General features: G+C 42.4%; 1 protein-coding gene across 6 annotated transcripts in view; it reads right to left on the minus strand.

Moving 5' to 3' along the window:
- Positions 1-14,018, minus strand: part of GRAMD2B (GRAM domain containing 2B) — a 126,451-nt gene that overhangs the window by 23,110 nt on the left and 89,323 nt on the right. For 3 of the 6 annotated variants that reach the window (XM_021705922.1, XM_008072038.1, XM_008072037.1), the window contains exons 2-5: positions 8,432-8,551; positions 4,161-4,272; positions 1,402-1,468; positions 32-135 (exon numbers count right to left, since the gene is read on the minus strand). In XM_021705922.1, coding sequence (XP_021561597.1) covers positions 32-135; positions 1,402-1,468; positions 4,161-4,272; positions 8,432-8,551 — 403 coding nt within the window. Of the gene's footprint in view, positions 1-31; positions 136-1,401; positions 1,469-4,160; positions 4,273-7,518; positions 7,562-8,431; positions 8,552-12,213; positions 12,266-14,018 lie in introns of those variants that run through there. The other 3 variants (XM_008072036.1, XM_008072035.1, XM_021705923.1) reach the window with 2 other exon arrangements.

Here is a 14,018-nt window from a genome sequence, read left to right on the forward strand (position 1 = left end):
CAAAAAAAAAAAAAAAAAAAATTATACCAACCTTTGTGTCTTTTCCAAAGACCTTCGAATGAAAACAAATCCAGTTTTCTGATACAAAAAGCTTTCCTTGGTATAGTATTTCCTTCTGTAGAGCACAGGTAAAGCCTGAAAGATACATATACAGATATAACAACATTTAGAAATTCCATTTAAAATAATAAAACTTGTGTATATATTTTGGTGACTTAAGGATGGGTAGAGATAATACACTCATAATTAAAAGGTCTATTGACTCTTTTTTCAGTCATGTTTACCGGGAAGAAAACTGTGGAGACTAGTTTTTTTGTTTGCTTTTGTTTTTAGATTAGAAAATATAGTTTATTTAAAAGTAAATTAGAGAGAGAGAAGATTTACCTCCCCAAGGTGGGGGAGGGGGCCAAAGCCAGGAAGCATGGCGACAGCCATTGCTCAAAGAGCACATGGCCATAACAGAGTCCAGCGAGGCAATGGCAAATGGTTGCTCTAGTTTTTTTTAAATTCAGTCTTATAGACGTTAGTGTAAAAATCAAAATGGAAAGGCAAATCTACCATTGCACATGAGAGATCGAGAATGGTATTTCGCAAGACCCCTCTATTTGGGCTAGTGTGTCATATGAGCACGTCTGTCCTCTACTTCCTGAGGATTCTCATTAATGACTCCTTTAGAAATGAATGGTCTTACTGGAGGAGGAGCACATGACCCACGCCTTCTGTCTGGAGGTCATGGCAGAATCTAGTATCTTGCCATGACATTTGCACACCCAGAGGTAAAGCTGGGTTCTCCCTCCAAAGAATTGAGTGAGTGCCTCATAGGGTGCTTCTGAAGAAAAAGTCTCATAAGGAGAGCAAAAAGGCCAGGTAAGCCCTAGATATTTTATCAACCAAACCAGAGTGGTCTCAATGGCAAAACTGGCCCTATTATTGCCATAAAGAAAAGCTATGGATCAGGTCATCAAGACCACAGATGGTCCCTGCTGGTCATCTATAATGCAACTTTAGGCCCCTGGATGAACCACTGCAGAGCAGAATAGGTGCTTAACTAGCATGCTGGGCAAGATGTTTAGATGTGACCATTGCACCTTTTAGAGTGGTATCAGCACATGTTCATCCATGTCCATGGATCTTACTTCTAGTGACCTCTCTTGCCCCAGGCTTGATTCTGGCACCATCTTGGATGACTCCATATCATGTGGAGAGATTCTGTTTCTCATTCTACTCTCTTACATTTCAAGGTGCTTGGTGAAAGCTGACTGAAGCCGGCATTATTGTTGTCACTACTTTTAGAAACCTGTTCTCCCTGGTGACATTCCCTAGATTGTGCCCTCTTTCTCCCCAAAAGCTAATTATTACATTTTCAAATATGCAGCTTAAAAAAGTCAGGATAGAACTTACTTTGCCTCAGTGGTTCTTCAGTTGGGACTTCAAGAAACAACTTGTGAAAGTGCATATTTGCCTTGTACTGCAATGAGAACAAAATACAGACATCACAGCTCTTTCTTGTGAAATATCACAAATTTTAACTTCAACTGAAATTAAGTAACACATTTTCCTCCCTTAATAGAATCTTTAGAAATTCGTTCTCTCTGATTTTATAGTCTCCAACCCAAGCCTTCAGTGAAAAACAGTATAAGTCAGGGCACAAATGTTTCATTTTCCAATAAGGTTAATACCGTGCTGATAGGACAGAACAATGCAGCTAATGGTCAGCCTTCAGCCAAGGTAACAGGGCTGGATAAGGATGGTCCCGATAAGAAGTGGGATGAAATTCAAAGGAATCTCACTGGGGAAGACACTGGATCCCAGGAAACTAAAGATACAAGCAAACCCTCTCAGAAGAATACAGTGATTAAAAGCTGTGTAGTCAGATAAACCTGAATTTAAGTTTTGGTTCTGTTGGCTCTATCTCTTTCTTCGTGTGTGATCATGGCTTAGTCATTTCATCTCCCTGGGCCTCAGTTTCCTCTTCTGTGCCAGAAGGCAAAAACAGTACCTACTTCAGAGGAATGTTATAAGGCTTAAATGGGATAATACATCTAAAGCACATAAACGACCTACTATCGCAGAGGTCCTCAAACTTTTAAAACAGGGGGCCAGTTCACTGTCCCTCAGACCGTTGGAGGGGCAGACTATAGTTAAAAAAAAAAACTATGAACAAATTCCTTTTTTTTTTTAAAACTACAGTCCGCCCCTCCAACGGTCTGAGGGACAGTGAACTGGCCCCCTATTTTAAAAGTTTGAGGACCCCTGATCTACGGCAACGGATGGCCACTATTCCTTCTGTATTATTGTTGTGAAGGCATTTTCTTAGCCAGTGACAGTGGTGGGATGGGGTTGGCTACTGTCAAGACAAGTAGGATTCCACACAAAGACTTCACTATCCAGGGCAGTCAAGACCCAAGACTAGAAAATGTTGCAAATCACTTCATTTTCAAGGCACCTGTTTTCACAACTGTGACAACAATGTATAGCTAGCAATTCACAGCTTACAAAGTGCTTTCACAATCATCATCCTCACAATGACTCTGGGAACCTGGTGTCCCATTCCACAGGTTAGGACATTGTGCTTCAGAAATACTGAGTGGTGTAACCCATACCACACAGCTATTAAGGGGTGAAGCTGGGTCCTATCTCTACAGGATCACTTTACCTCATAGGATGCTTCTGACGAAAAAGTGTCATAAGGATAACAGAGAGATAAGCCTACACAGGCCCTGGATGGTTTATTAACCAAACCAGTTTGGTCTCAATGGCAAAACTGGTCCTATTATTGCCATAAAGAAGAGCTGCAGATCAGGTCATTGAGACCACAGTGGTCCCTGCAAGCCAGCTATTTTAGAGATAAACACCTTATATAAAGTAAATTACCTCTTGCTGCTTTCTAGGAGTACATTTTACATCCACAAAGATATCTTAATTAAAGCTAGGTGTTCTATAAGGGCTTCACTGAGATTCTGTTTTCCATGACTACAGTGAGCATCTGTTGCTCACTTGGTTTAAAATATCCTAGTCCCTGAAAATGTCAATATAAAAAAAAGCAAAAAAAGGTCATGGGACTGATCTAAATTAAAAGTGATATAGCAGTTAAATGTAGTATATGACTTTTGATTAGATCTTGAATGGGAAAAAAAACAAACAACATTTATAAAGGACATTCATTACTAGGACAACTATGAAAATTCAAAAATAATTTTATGTTAATAACACTTTTGTCTATTTCATATTTTAGTCAGATTTCTTGAGTGTGTCAAAGTTTTTTTTGTTTTAGCTCTTAGGAGGCACATATTTAAGTATTTAGGGGTGAAGTGTCTAAAAGCACCCCAAACTCCTGGCCTTAGTAACTACATCACACTCCTCCATGATGACACAGAACTGGACTTTGCTACCTATCTGGGTGTATTTATTTTTTGAGTTGCGGTCTCACTCTGTTGTCCTAGCTGGAGAGCACTGGCACAATCACAGCTTATCATAGGCTCAAACTCCTGGGCTAAAGCGATCTTCTTGCCTCCTGACTAGTTGGGACTACAGATGTACACCACCATGTCCAGCTAATTTTTTGATTTTTTGTAGAGATGAGGTATTGCTATGTTGCCTAGGCTGGTTTTGAATTCCTGGGCTCAAGCAGTCCTCCCACCTTGACCTCCCAAAGTGCTGGGATTACAGGCGTGAGCTACCACACCCGGCCTTCTGGGTGTATTTTAGAGCAGAGCCAAAGTTCCTTCTGGAGGAGAATCATGACCCTGTTCATAGGTTTTCCTCCTTTGTAGGCAGTTGGCTGGTCTTCTATTCAGACAGGTGCCTTTTCAGATTCCTCAATTTTAATACAACGATGTCATAACTCCTTGTGTCCTGCTAATTATTATACAGGCACAAGGACACTGTTGGGCCCTAATCTCTGGGTACATGTCAGAGTTAGGGGCCACAGCATGGAACTCAATACTACTGAGTATGTGTTGAAAGGTCAGTTGAGAAAATATAATATTTGATGAAAAAACAAATGAGAGGAGCTGCAGTCAGGTCTAAATTATCTAAACTCTGGGCCTACATTAGTCCTGATTAGCAGGAAGTGGTACATTTCCGAGTTCCTTCTTTTCACTGGCATCATTATTCCTGTCACCCTCTGAGACAATACCAAATTACCATTCCCAAATTACCTGGCTGGAAGATGAAGACTTTTTTCTTTCAGTCTTGGGGTCATTTTTGCTTTCTGCTTTACAATCGTTCTTATCACCTGCTAAAGAGGTACCATCAAAACTAGATTTTGACCTGGGGACAGAAAATCCAAGGAGTCTATAAGATGAAATTTTATGCCACTCATTGACCGGTTGTAATACATCTTGATTATTATACTATCTTATAAGAAAATCTGACGTTTGTTTTTCTCTTCTAGATCTCATAATCAATCACTCATGGTACTCTGAGGACATTTACATAGCACGTGTTTTGGGAGATTTAGGTGATTTTAGCAGGCTGTAATCACAAACTGTAGAAATGGTAACTTACATAGGAAGAAACAATAATCAAGTTGTTGACGTAATTATGTCATCTTAAAAGTATTTTAATCAGTATAGAGAGGAGTACTTGAGGCAAATTACTAAACAAAATTGCAGCTATGCTTCAATCAAAGAACATTTTTGTTTCAGAATTCCATTAATATTTAACAAGTATTAATTGAGTGGGACATTGTATTAAATGCCTGGGGGCCCACAAGACAGTCTTTATCCTTAAGGAGCCTGGGTACGTAGGCATCAAACATTTAAAAAATGTAGTTTATGATTTAGCACCAAAATAATACATATCATGAGAGCTAGGCGGTGTAGGGACAATGAGTCCAACAGCAGGTAAGGGAAGAGGACAGCAATTGGGCAATGTGGGTTTAATATGCTGGGTTAATTGGATGAACAGGAACTGGGTATAAGGAAAAGAAAGACAAAACATCCAGAGATTGAGAAAATAGTAAAAGTGAAATCAGAAAAAAAAAAGCAAGTGTTTGAATCAAGTCTTCTTTGATTCAAGGAAGTGTTTGAATCAAATCTTCCATGTATATATATATGAGCTCTGACAGTTAAGTTCACGAACTTGCCACCATGTGCTTATGTTGGCAGCACTATACAAATGATTCGGTAAGGTTTCACAACCTTGGGATATCAGTGCCTCACAGCTGTGTTCACGTTGCTGTGTGGCGGTGTCTTACTGAGTGGCGTTCATTTATTGTTGTTGCATGTTTTTGTATGCCGTCGTGAGAATGTCGGAGCTTGAATTAGAGCAATGAACAAAAATTAAATTTCTTGTTAAACTTGGCAAGAGTGGAAGTGAAATCAGGGACATGTTAGTCCAAGTTTATGGGGATAATGCCATGAAGAAAATGGCAGTTTATAAATGGATTAAACGTTTTTCTGAGGGGAGAGAAAACATCACTGATGAAGAGAAGTCAGGGTGGCCAGTAACGAGCAGAACTGATGAAAATTTGCAAAAATTCATCACATAGTGCGTCAAAATTGTTAGCTGACTGTGAGAAGCATAGCAGACCAAATAAACATTAATAGAGAAACAGTTAGGAAAATCTTAACTGAAAATCTTGCCATGAGAAAGGTGTGTGCAAAAAGGTCCTGAAGGAGCTGCTGCATCACGACAAAGCCTGTGAGGGAGTTTTTAGCCAGTAGACAAATAACTTTATTGGAACACCATCCCTATTCACTTGATCTGGCCCCCAATGACTTTTTCCTTTACCCAAAGGTAAAGGAAATATTGAAGGGAAGACATCTTGATGACATTCAGGACATCAAGGATAATACTCTGATGGCCATTCCAGAACAAGAGTTCCAAGACTGCTATGGGTAGACTAGGCACTGGCGTTGATACATAGCTTCACAAGGGGAGTACTTCACAGGTGACTGTACTGATATTTGGCAATGAGGTATGTAGTACTTTTTCCAGGATGAGTTAGAAAACTTAATTGTCAGACCTTGTGTGTGCATGCCACGCACGTGCGCATGTGTGCATGTTTTATAATTATGTAGTTGTTTTATCGTTTATTGAGGAGAAATGGCACATGAAATCCATGATTTCACCATATTATTCCTTAATATGAGGTTCAATTAGAAAAATATTTGGTTCAAAGTAAATTTAAGAAGACTCTGAAGTAATTCAGGTGGCATATGGGTGTCACAGAGAGACAGAAATGACTGAAGTTAGAGAGACATTAGGTTCTGGTTTTCTCAGCTGTGAAAAGATGGACCAAATGATATCCCAGGCCCCCTTCAGCCATAACAGTTATCATTCCACCATGCTCATATTGCTGAGAGGTAAAATATCTTTTGGCAATTCAAGAGAAATAGATTTTATCTCAGCTATATGCCATTGAAACTATTCACAGATATACATTGTCTGGGAATTCTAGGTATTACTGTTTTTGGAAGCTATGAGAAAAAATTTGTACTCTACTTGAAAATAAAATTATTCTTTTACAAATATCAATTTTCCTTTTATTCATACTATTCACTAATTTGAAGTTATCACCTTTACTGATGCAAGTTAATAAATGTTAATGGAATTGCCAATCAGACCTTTTGAAGAACTATGGACTAAAAGTAAATGTAGTAAGTAGGGTGGCTCTATCCTTGACAGTTTCAAAAGGCACAAGCAGTTAAGGGGCTCCTCTGCATGGCACTGACCTCTGTGGATGAGGCGTTTATGTAAATGATATTGATTTCCTTAGGTCTTCTCAACCATGTTACTCTCACTTCCTACAAGTGACTATGAGCAGGACTAGCAGCTTGGTGCAAAATGACAATGCTGGGGCCCCTTAATAAAAAATTATTAAGGATTTCCAAGTCGGGCTCGGTGGCTCAGCCTGTAATCCCGCGTTTTGGGAGGCTGAGGTGAGTGGATTGCCTGAGCCTGCGGGTTCGAGACCCGCCTGGGCAACTTGGCGAGATCTCATCTCTACAATAAATAAAAGAATCAGCCGGGCATGGTAGCGCGTGCCTGTAATTCCGGCTACTGGGAAGGTTGAGGTGGAAGGATTGCCGTAGCCCAGCAGGTCGAGGCTGCGGTGGCCGGGAGCGGCCACTGCACTCCAGTCTGGGCGACAGAGTGAGACTCCCACTCACAAAAAAAAAAAAAAGAATTTCCAGACAGTGAGAATAGAGCATCAAACCAGGTTTGGGGCCCTTAGCAAAGCACAGACCACTTGCCCATAAAGTTGAATACGCATACCCTGCTGATGAGTGTGTTAATTTCATTGAAGTCTGGGGACAGTGGAGTAAAACTAACATTGTTTTTGAGGTCCCTGCTGTAGCTAGTCAACAGAGATGAAAGAGACAGAAAGAACATGCTTCCTATCTTTGTGAAGAGAATCCTTTTGGTGAGTGAAGCAGGATGTTCTGACGGGAAACAACTACAGAAAAAATGGCTAAATGTGAGATGTCACAAAAACAGGCATGCAGAAAAGATAAAGACATCGGGAGTTAGATCAGAAAAGGAAAATTGGGGGCAAGAGATAAGACTTACGCATGGTCCTGAGTGAAGCATAGATTTGGAGAGAAGAGATGGGCTGGGTAGCCAGGAAGGAAGCGAAAAGCAAGAGTTAATCAACCTTTAGTAGAGGCCAAGAGAAGTAGAAGATAGCAGTTCTGATAGTTCTTATAATGGGAAAGGGCAGCCACAGCCGCACATCTCAAAACCACCTCTTCCCTCCAGCTCCATAACAAAATCACCCCTTCCATATGGCCCATCACAGGAAACCAGTGGTCCAGGGGGTCCCTGGGATGGGGATTCTCCTCTGCTTTCTCCCATGGCTCCTGGGAAAATGAGACACCAGCTGGGCTCGATGGCTCAGCCTGTAATCCCGCGCCTTTGGGAGGCTGAGGTGAGTGGATTGCCTGAGCCCGTGGGTTCGAGATCCGCCTGGGCAGGCAAGACCTCATCTCTACAATAAATAAAAAAATTAGCCTGTAGTTCCAGCTACTCGGAAGGCTGAGGTGGAAGGATCGCTGGAGCCCAGCAGGTCGAGGCTGCGGTGGCCGGAAGCGGCCACTGCACTCCAGTCTGGGCAACAGAGTGAGATTCCAACTCAAAAAAAAAAAGAAAATGAAGTTGTGCACATCCAGACGCTGAGGAGACACTCCAACCTGACCTGTCTTCCAGGTGTTTTACACATCTATGCCTGGCTTTGGCAATTAGCAAAATCAGTGCTTTCAGAAAGGCACAGATGGGGCGGGAGGGAGAAAAAGATGCTGCTAGAAGAGATGAGAGAGGAAGCCAAGCACCAGTCCCTGGGGATGAGGGAAAAACAGCTCATTCTTTCTCAGGGGTATTGTCTGCCTATAGTACAGTCTTACTTTTAACAGTGACCCCGACAGTTCTCCCATGGTCCCTCCTCCCCAAAAGGCAAGCAAGAATAAAGAGTCTACTGAGGACTTACCATAGGCAAATGGTTCTCTTCTGGTCTGGGGACTCAGCCTCCATGGATGGGGTAGGGGACTGGGCTGCTGGCGACCTGCAGACTTTCTTTTTCTCCTCCACACCATTCTCAGCCTCTGAGCTGCAGAAGAGAGAAAACCGCTTCAATTTCAACATCCAGAGAGAGGTGGAAGGAAAAATGACGAAGTAACTTCACTCTCTGGAGAGCAGAATGATTTTCAGTTCCCACTGATAGGCTAGTTAACTATGACAGCTAGGCCCTTTCCCAATCTCCATTCTAACCCCTTGCCTGGTGCCTCAAGGGCAGTAGCTGCAAGTCACACCTGCTTTCCTAGTAAATAAGTGTCAGACTGTGCAGGACTTGCTGGCTCCCAGGTCTGGGCCTGTGGGCTACCCAGCTTGGCTCTGCCCAGGCTGTGCTGGGGCAGCAGGTCACCCGGGGGCTGGGAGGGCTCACACATGCTCACTGTGGCCTGCTGCAGGTGTAAGCATTCCTGTTGGGAAGCCCCACTCCCTTTGTTTACATTTCTCTTATGTCACTTAACACCATTTACGAATGTTGTTGCTTTATCCAGGTACTTGCCTAAGCAATTTATCGTCTCTAATCATTACAACCACCAGACTAGGGAGGAATTTATTTTACAGATGAGGAGCCGGAGGATGCTCACTGAATATCTTGCCCAAGTTCACAGACCCAGCATCTATCTCAGCTGGGACACAAACAGTTCTGTCCATCTGTAAGTCCTTGGTATGTTTTCTTTCTCTCCCCATCCATCCATCCATCCATCTATCCATCCATCCATCCATCCATCCATGCCTCCAAACATCTACACATCAGTTTATCTCTGTTATTAAGTGTGAGATCTCCAGGGTGAGGTGGGAATCTTATTCATCTTTATCCTAACCACTAGGTCTAGGATAATGCTGGCACATAGTCATGACCAATAGGCTTTGGAAAAACTAGGTCCAAGAGAGTAGAGGGGAGCAGAGAGGAAGGTGAGCCAAGGTTTGTGCATTGAACTACTAACAAACGGAGGACAAACAGCATGGTGGGCCTGGAAGTGGGCTCCCTCGGTAGGCGGCTGAAGACTTCTTGGGAATCAGGGGAAACCATTTCCAACATGGAAGGCGAGAGAGGAAGGAATGTTGAAGGCAGAATACAAAATGTTATACATGGAGCAGACCTTCTTTGGTGTCAGCCTCTGCAGCAAAGAACTCTCACAAAACATGTTTCTGAGGAAATGAGAACTCCATAGTGGCTGAGCATAAAGTAAGACATATTAAGATGGCACTACTGTGACACATTAGTGAATTTTAATTCTAATTCACCACCTATTTGGTATTTTCACCTGCATATGACTGCACAGGCAGGAGGGTTACCAGTCAGTTAAGCTTTGTGGTTGCTTGATTACCACTTTTTGCAGCATATGAAACACACTAGGAGTCCTATTGTAGTGTCAAAATCAAGACCATGTATATCTGACAAGGATATCTAACTAGTAATCCCTTCGAATGTTTGGAATTCTCATTTTGTAGTAGGTATTTCTCTTTTCCTGAGTAGACACGTATCTGAGGACAGAGGTCCAACCTTCTATTCCTCCAGTTCTTCTCAAAGTACTTAAAACAGTTGAGCATATTAAAGGGTTCAGTCCATACGTGAATCACATTATGTGACAAAAGGCATAAGGAAGGACTTGAAATGTTATTAGGAAAACACTGCTTTGTTTTGTTTAAAATAAAATCAATGGGCTTCATTAACTTAGCACCAAGTTCAATTTATGGTCTTAAAGAATTTTAGAATGGTTAAGAGGCCTTATAGCAGATCTGCCTTTTTCCCCCCTACCCCCAAGACACACACATTACCTCTATTCTTCAAAAGGATCAGGCAGGAAGATACTTGAGAAGCTATCTTTAAGTAGGGAGACTAATTGTGTGTGAAACTTCAATAATCCAGCTCAACATTCATTCAAATAATTACATAATTTTACGTAGGGTCAGATTAAGACTTGGAGGCAGAGGTATATCCGTCCTGCACAGCACCACTGTGTACACAAAGCTGCTTGTGCGAAGAATAACTCAGAAAAAGGTGCCCCTGACAGAGATAAGTGGCCTTTGCTCTGGGCAGAAATGGCCCAGTACCAAGGTGCAAAGACAGCAAAGCTCAGGCTGGATTTCAGCCCTTCCTTGACCTTGACTTTGCATGGTCAGGCACTTCTGTGCAGTGCAGGGTACTAAATGCTTAACCACACGTGGCACGTGGCAGGTCGTGTTTCAGGGTCCCTAAGCTTAGCACTGAGAAGACTGCAGGGCATGCCTCTATACTGTCCGACCCTATCATTGGCTTTCAGTAACAGATCATACTGTTGTGCTCAAGTTAAAATAGCCTTTTTCGAGATATTCTCCACTCCACTTTTCTTTAAACTTGTGCTTGGTCTTTAGCATTGGTTCTCACCTTGAAGGCCCTACCCAGAGCATCCTTCACAAAGCTTTCCACCCATCTAATCCCCTCTATGCTGTTGCTGGTTTAGTAACTCACTAGGCACCTATCAGTTTTTGTGTTTTTTTTTGAGTTGGAGTCTCACTCTGTCGCCCAGACTGGAGTGCAGTGGCCACTCCCAGCCACTGCAGCCTCGACCTGCTGGGCTCCGGCGATCCTTCCGCCTCAGTCTTCTGAGTAGCCGGAATTACAGGCATGGGCTACCACACCCGGCTAATTTTTTTATTTATTGTAGAGATGAGGTCTCGCCAAGTTGCCCAGGCAGGTCTCGAACCCGCGGGCTCAGGCAATCCACTCACTTCAGTCTCCCAAAGTGCGGGATTACAGGCTGAGCCATCGATCCCGGCTGGCACCTATCAGTTAAAGCCTTGTACTGTTAACTTTTCTCCCAAATTTCTTAGTTATCCAGCCATTAGACTAAGTTTCTTTTCTTTTTTTTTTTTTGAGTTGGAGTCTCACTCAGTCGCTCAGACTGGAGTGCAGTGGCATGCTCCCGGCCACCACAGTCTCGACTTTTGGGCTCCGGCGATCCTTCTACCTCAGCCTTCCAAGTAGCTGGAACTACAGATACGCGCTACCACACCCAGCTAATTTTTTTTTTATTTATTGTAGAGATGAGGTCTCACCAAGTTGCCCAGGCAGGTCTCGAACCCCCGGGCTCAGGCAATTCACTCACCTCGGCCTCCCAAAGCACGGGATTACAGGCTGAGCCACCGAGCCCGGCCTAGACTAAGTTTCTTAAAGGCAGGGAAGACTGAGCATGGTGGCCCACACTTGTAATCCCAACACTTTGGGAGGCCAAGGTGGGAGGATTGCGTAAGCCCAGGAGTTTGAGACCAGCCTGGGCAACACAATAACAACCCATCTCTACAAAAAATATTTAAGAAATTATCTGGGGGTGGTCGCATGCACCTAGTCCCAGCTAGATAGGAGGCTGAGGTGGGAGGACTGTTTGAGCCTGAGAGATTGAGGATGCAGTGAGCTATCATTGTGCTGGTATGCTTCAGCCTGGGCAACAGAGCAAGACTGCGTCTCTAAAACAATAACAACAACCAAAGGCAGGAGACATCTGTTTTTTCCTCTACAGCACTCAGCTCAGATTTTGCTCTGTAGTGGTAATTTATAAGTTGACTGATTTGGATTAATCATGTAGTGTCTCAAAGAGGAAGTGAAATTCATTCCTATGGGCCAATTCAATTTTAGGTTTTTGTTTACTTAAAGATGCTGTAGGCTTAAGCAAATTAATTCCTAACACACGCGAGATTATTCCTCCAAGTGCCTGTTACCTTGGAGATCTTGTCAGCAGGAAACTGACACTGTGTAGAATCCAATCTGCAGAGAGCGGAAACAGAATGCTTCCTCAAGGCCTCTTGGTAATTTTAAAGCTTCTGTTAATGAAGCTGAACAGGGTCCATTTAAATCATGAAAATTAAGAAATCAGTTTTTATTTTTTAACAAGAAGATAAAGTCCTTTTAGGGACATTGAGTGAAAGATTCCACTGAAAAAAACAACAATACAATCCTCCTCTGTCAACAAATATTTATTGGAATGGTCCCTTCTGGCAGGATGCTCAGAGCTTTGTAGAGACCAGTAAGTGAACTGACAGTTCTAAGTATTCATGGAAGCAGCAGAAGATGCTGGAAACACAGGATCAAGCTTCAGTTGTCCCTGACAGATTATTTCTTCTTCCAGCTCCATCCCAGTTTAGGCATCAGTTATGAGCCCTGAAAGCTTTATTTTTATTTTTTTGAGAGCATGAAGACATTGGACATGGTGCACTTTTTCCTTCTTTGTATAATGATAGAGAACTTAAATGATTTAGGCAAAGTCAGACAAAGTGGCAGAAAGTTCTTAACTTTCAGGAACATACTGTTTTGGACCACAGAAACATTTAAAATTGGTTACATTTTTTTGACTATTGAAATGAAAGGCCTTACAGTTGTGTGAAGAGATCTCTTTTAGCATGTTAAAGTGATACCATCCATCTGAAAGCTTTGGAACAGGAATTTCAGAGCAGTGAAACAGTCATGTTCATACCAACTAAGCATGACTTCACCTATTAGGGGGCAGCATTTTTATTACCTGTTAGGAAAGGTTGGTTTCAAATAAAACACTGCCACACAGTTACACAATTTATAAATTAAAAAACAGGTTGGACAATCTCTATCAACAGTCCAGTATCTGTCACTTCCCAGACCTCATTAGTCTGAAAATGACTTAAATTCGGATTTCGCAATTTTTCAGAATTAGAATTTTTACATGAAGTTAAACTATCATTCCTCCTGGAGACAGTCTCTGAGTTTCAGGTAAAAGTCAACACCCTTTTTTCTTGTCACATCACTGGCCCAGGCCCTTTGCCCCTCCTGCTGAGAATATATTGTATTCAGGTATCATCACATGCAAGTCTAGTAAATAAGGGATAATGGGCAGAAGCTATGATTAAGCTGCATCTCAGGTGAATGAAAACAAGTGCCTCCCTGTGGTTCAATCCAAGAAGGCGTGTTCCTGTCTAATTACAGTGACTAGTCACTGTGTTTGGGTCTAACGTCATGTTTAATTAATCTAACCAAGGTATAAAATTATGTCGCTAGACTTCTTTATGATAGTACAGGTATGAGTAGGTTTTTTCTCCCTTTTTTGAGTCAGGGTCTCACTCTATCGCCAGTCTGGAGTGCAGTGGCACACTCACGGCTACCGCAACCTCGGCCTGCTGGGCTCAGGCGATCCTTCTGCCTCAGCCTTGCAAGTAGCTGAAACTACAGGCCCATGCCATCATACTTGGGTAAGTTTTTTGATTTGTTGTAGAGACGAGTTCTCATCATGCTGCCCAGGCTGGTCTCAAACCTCTGGGCTAAGGCAGTCCTGTCATCTCCACCTCCCAAAGTATTGGGATTACAGACGTGAACTACTGTGCCTGGCTGGTATAAGTAGTTTTACATCCAGTATTATTAAAAAAAAAAAAGTCCCGGATAACCATTTTTTAAAACCAGTCTTGACCAACAAACACTCAGAAGTGACTTGAAGATAAGATCTGTTTCATCAGAGGATCTCCATTGGATAACTTCCTGAAGATGGGATTGTTTTTTTTTT

This window comes from Carlito syrichta, unplaced genomic scaffold (assembly GCF_000164805.1).
Source record: "Carlito syrichta isolate Samal-C Ts95f unplaced genomic scaffold, Tarsius_syrichta-2.0.1 Scaffold314826, whole genome shotgun sequence".
Classification (NCBI taxonomy): domain Eukaryota; kingdom Metazoa; phylum Chordata; class Mammalia; order Primates; family Tarsiidae; genus Carlito; species Carlito syrichta.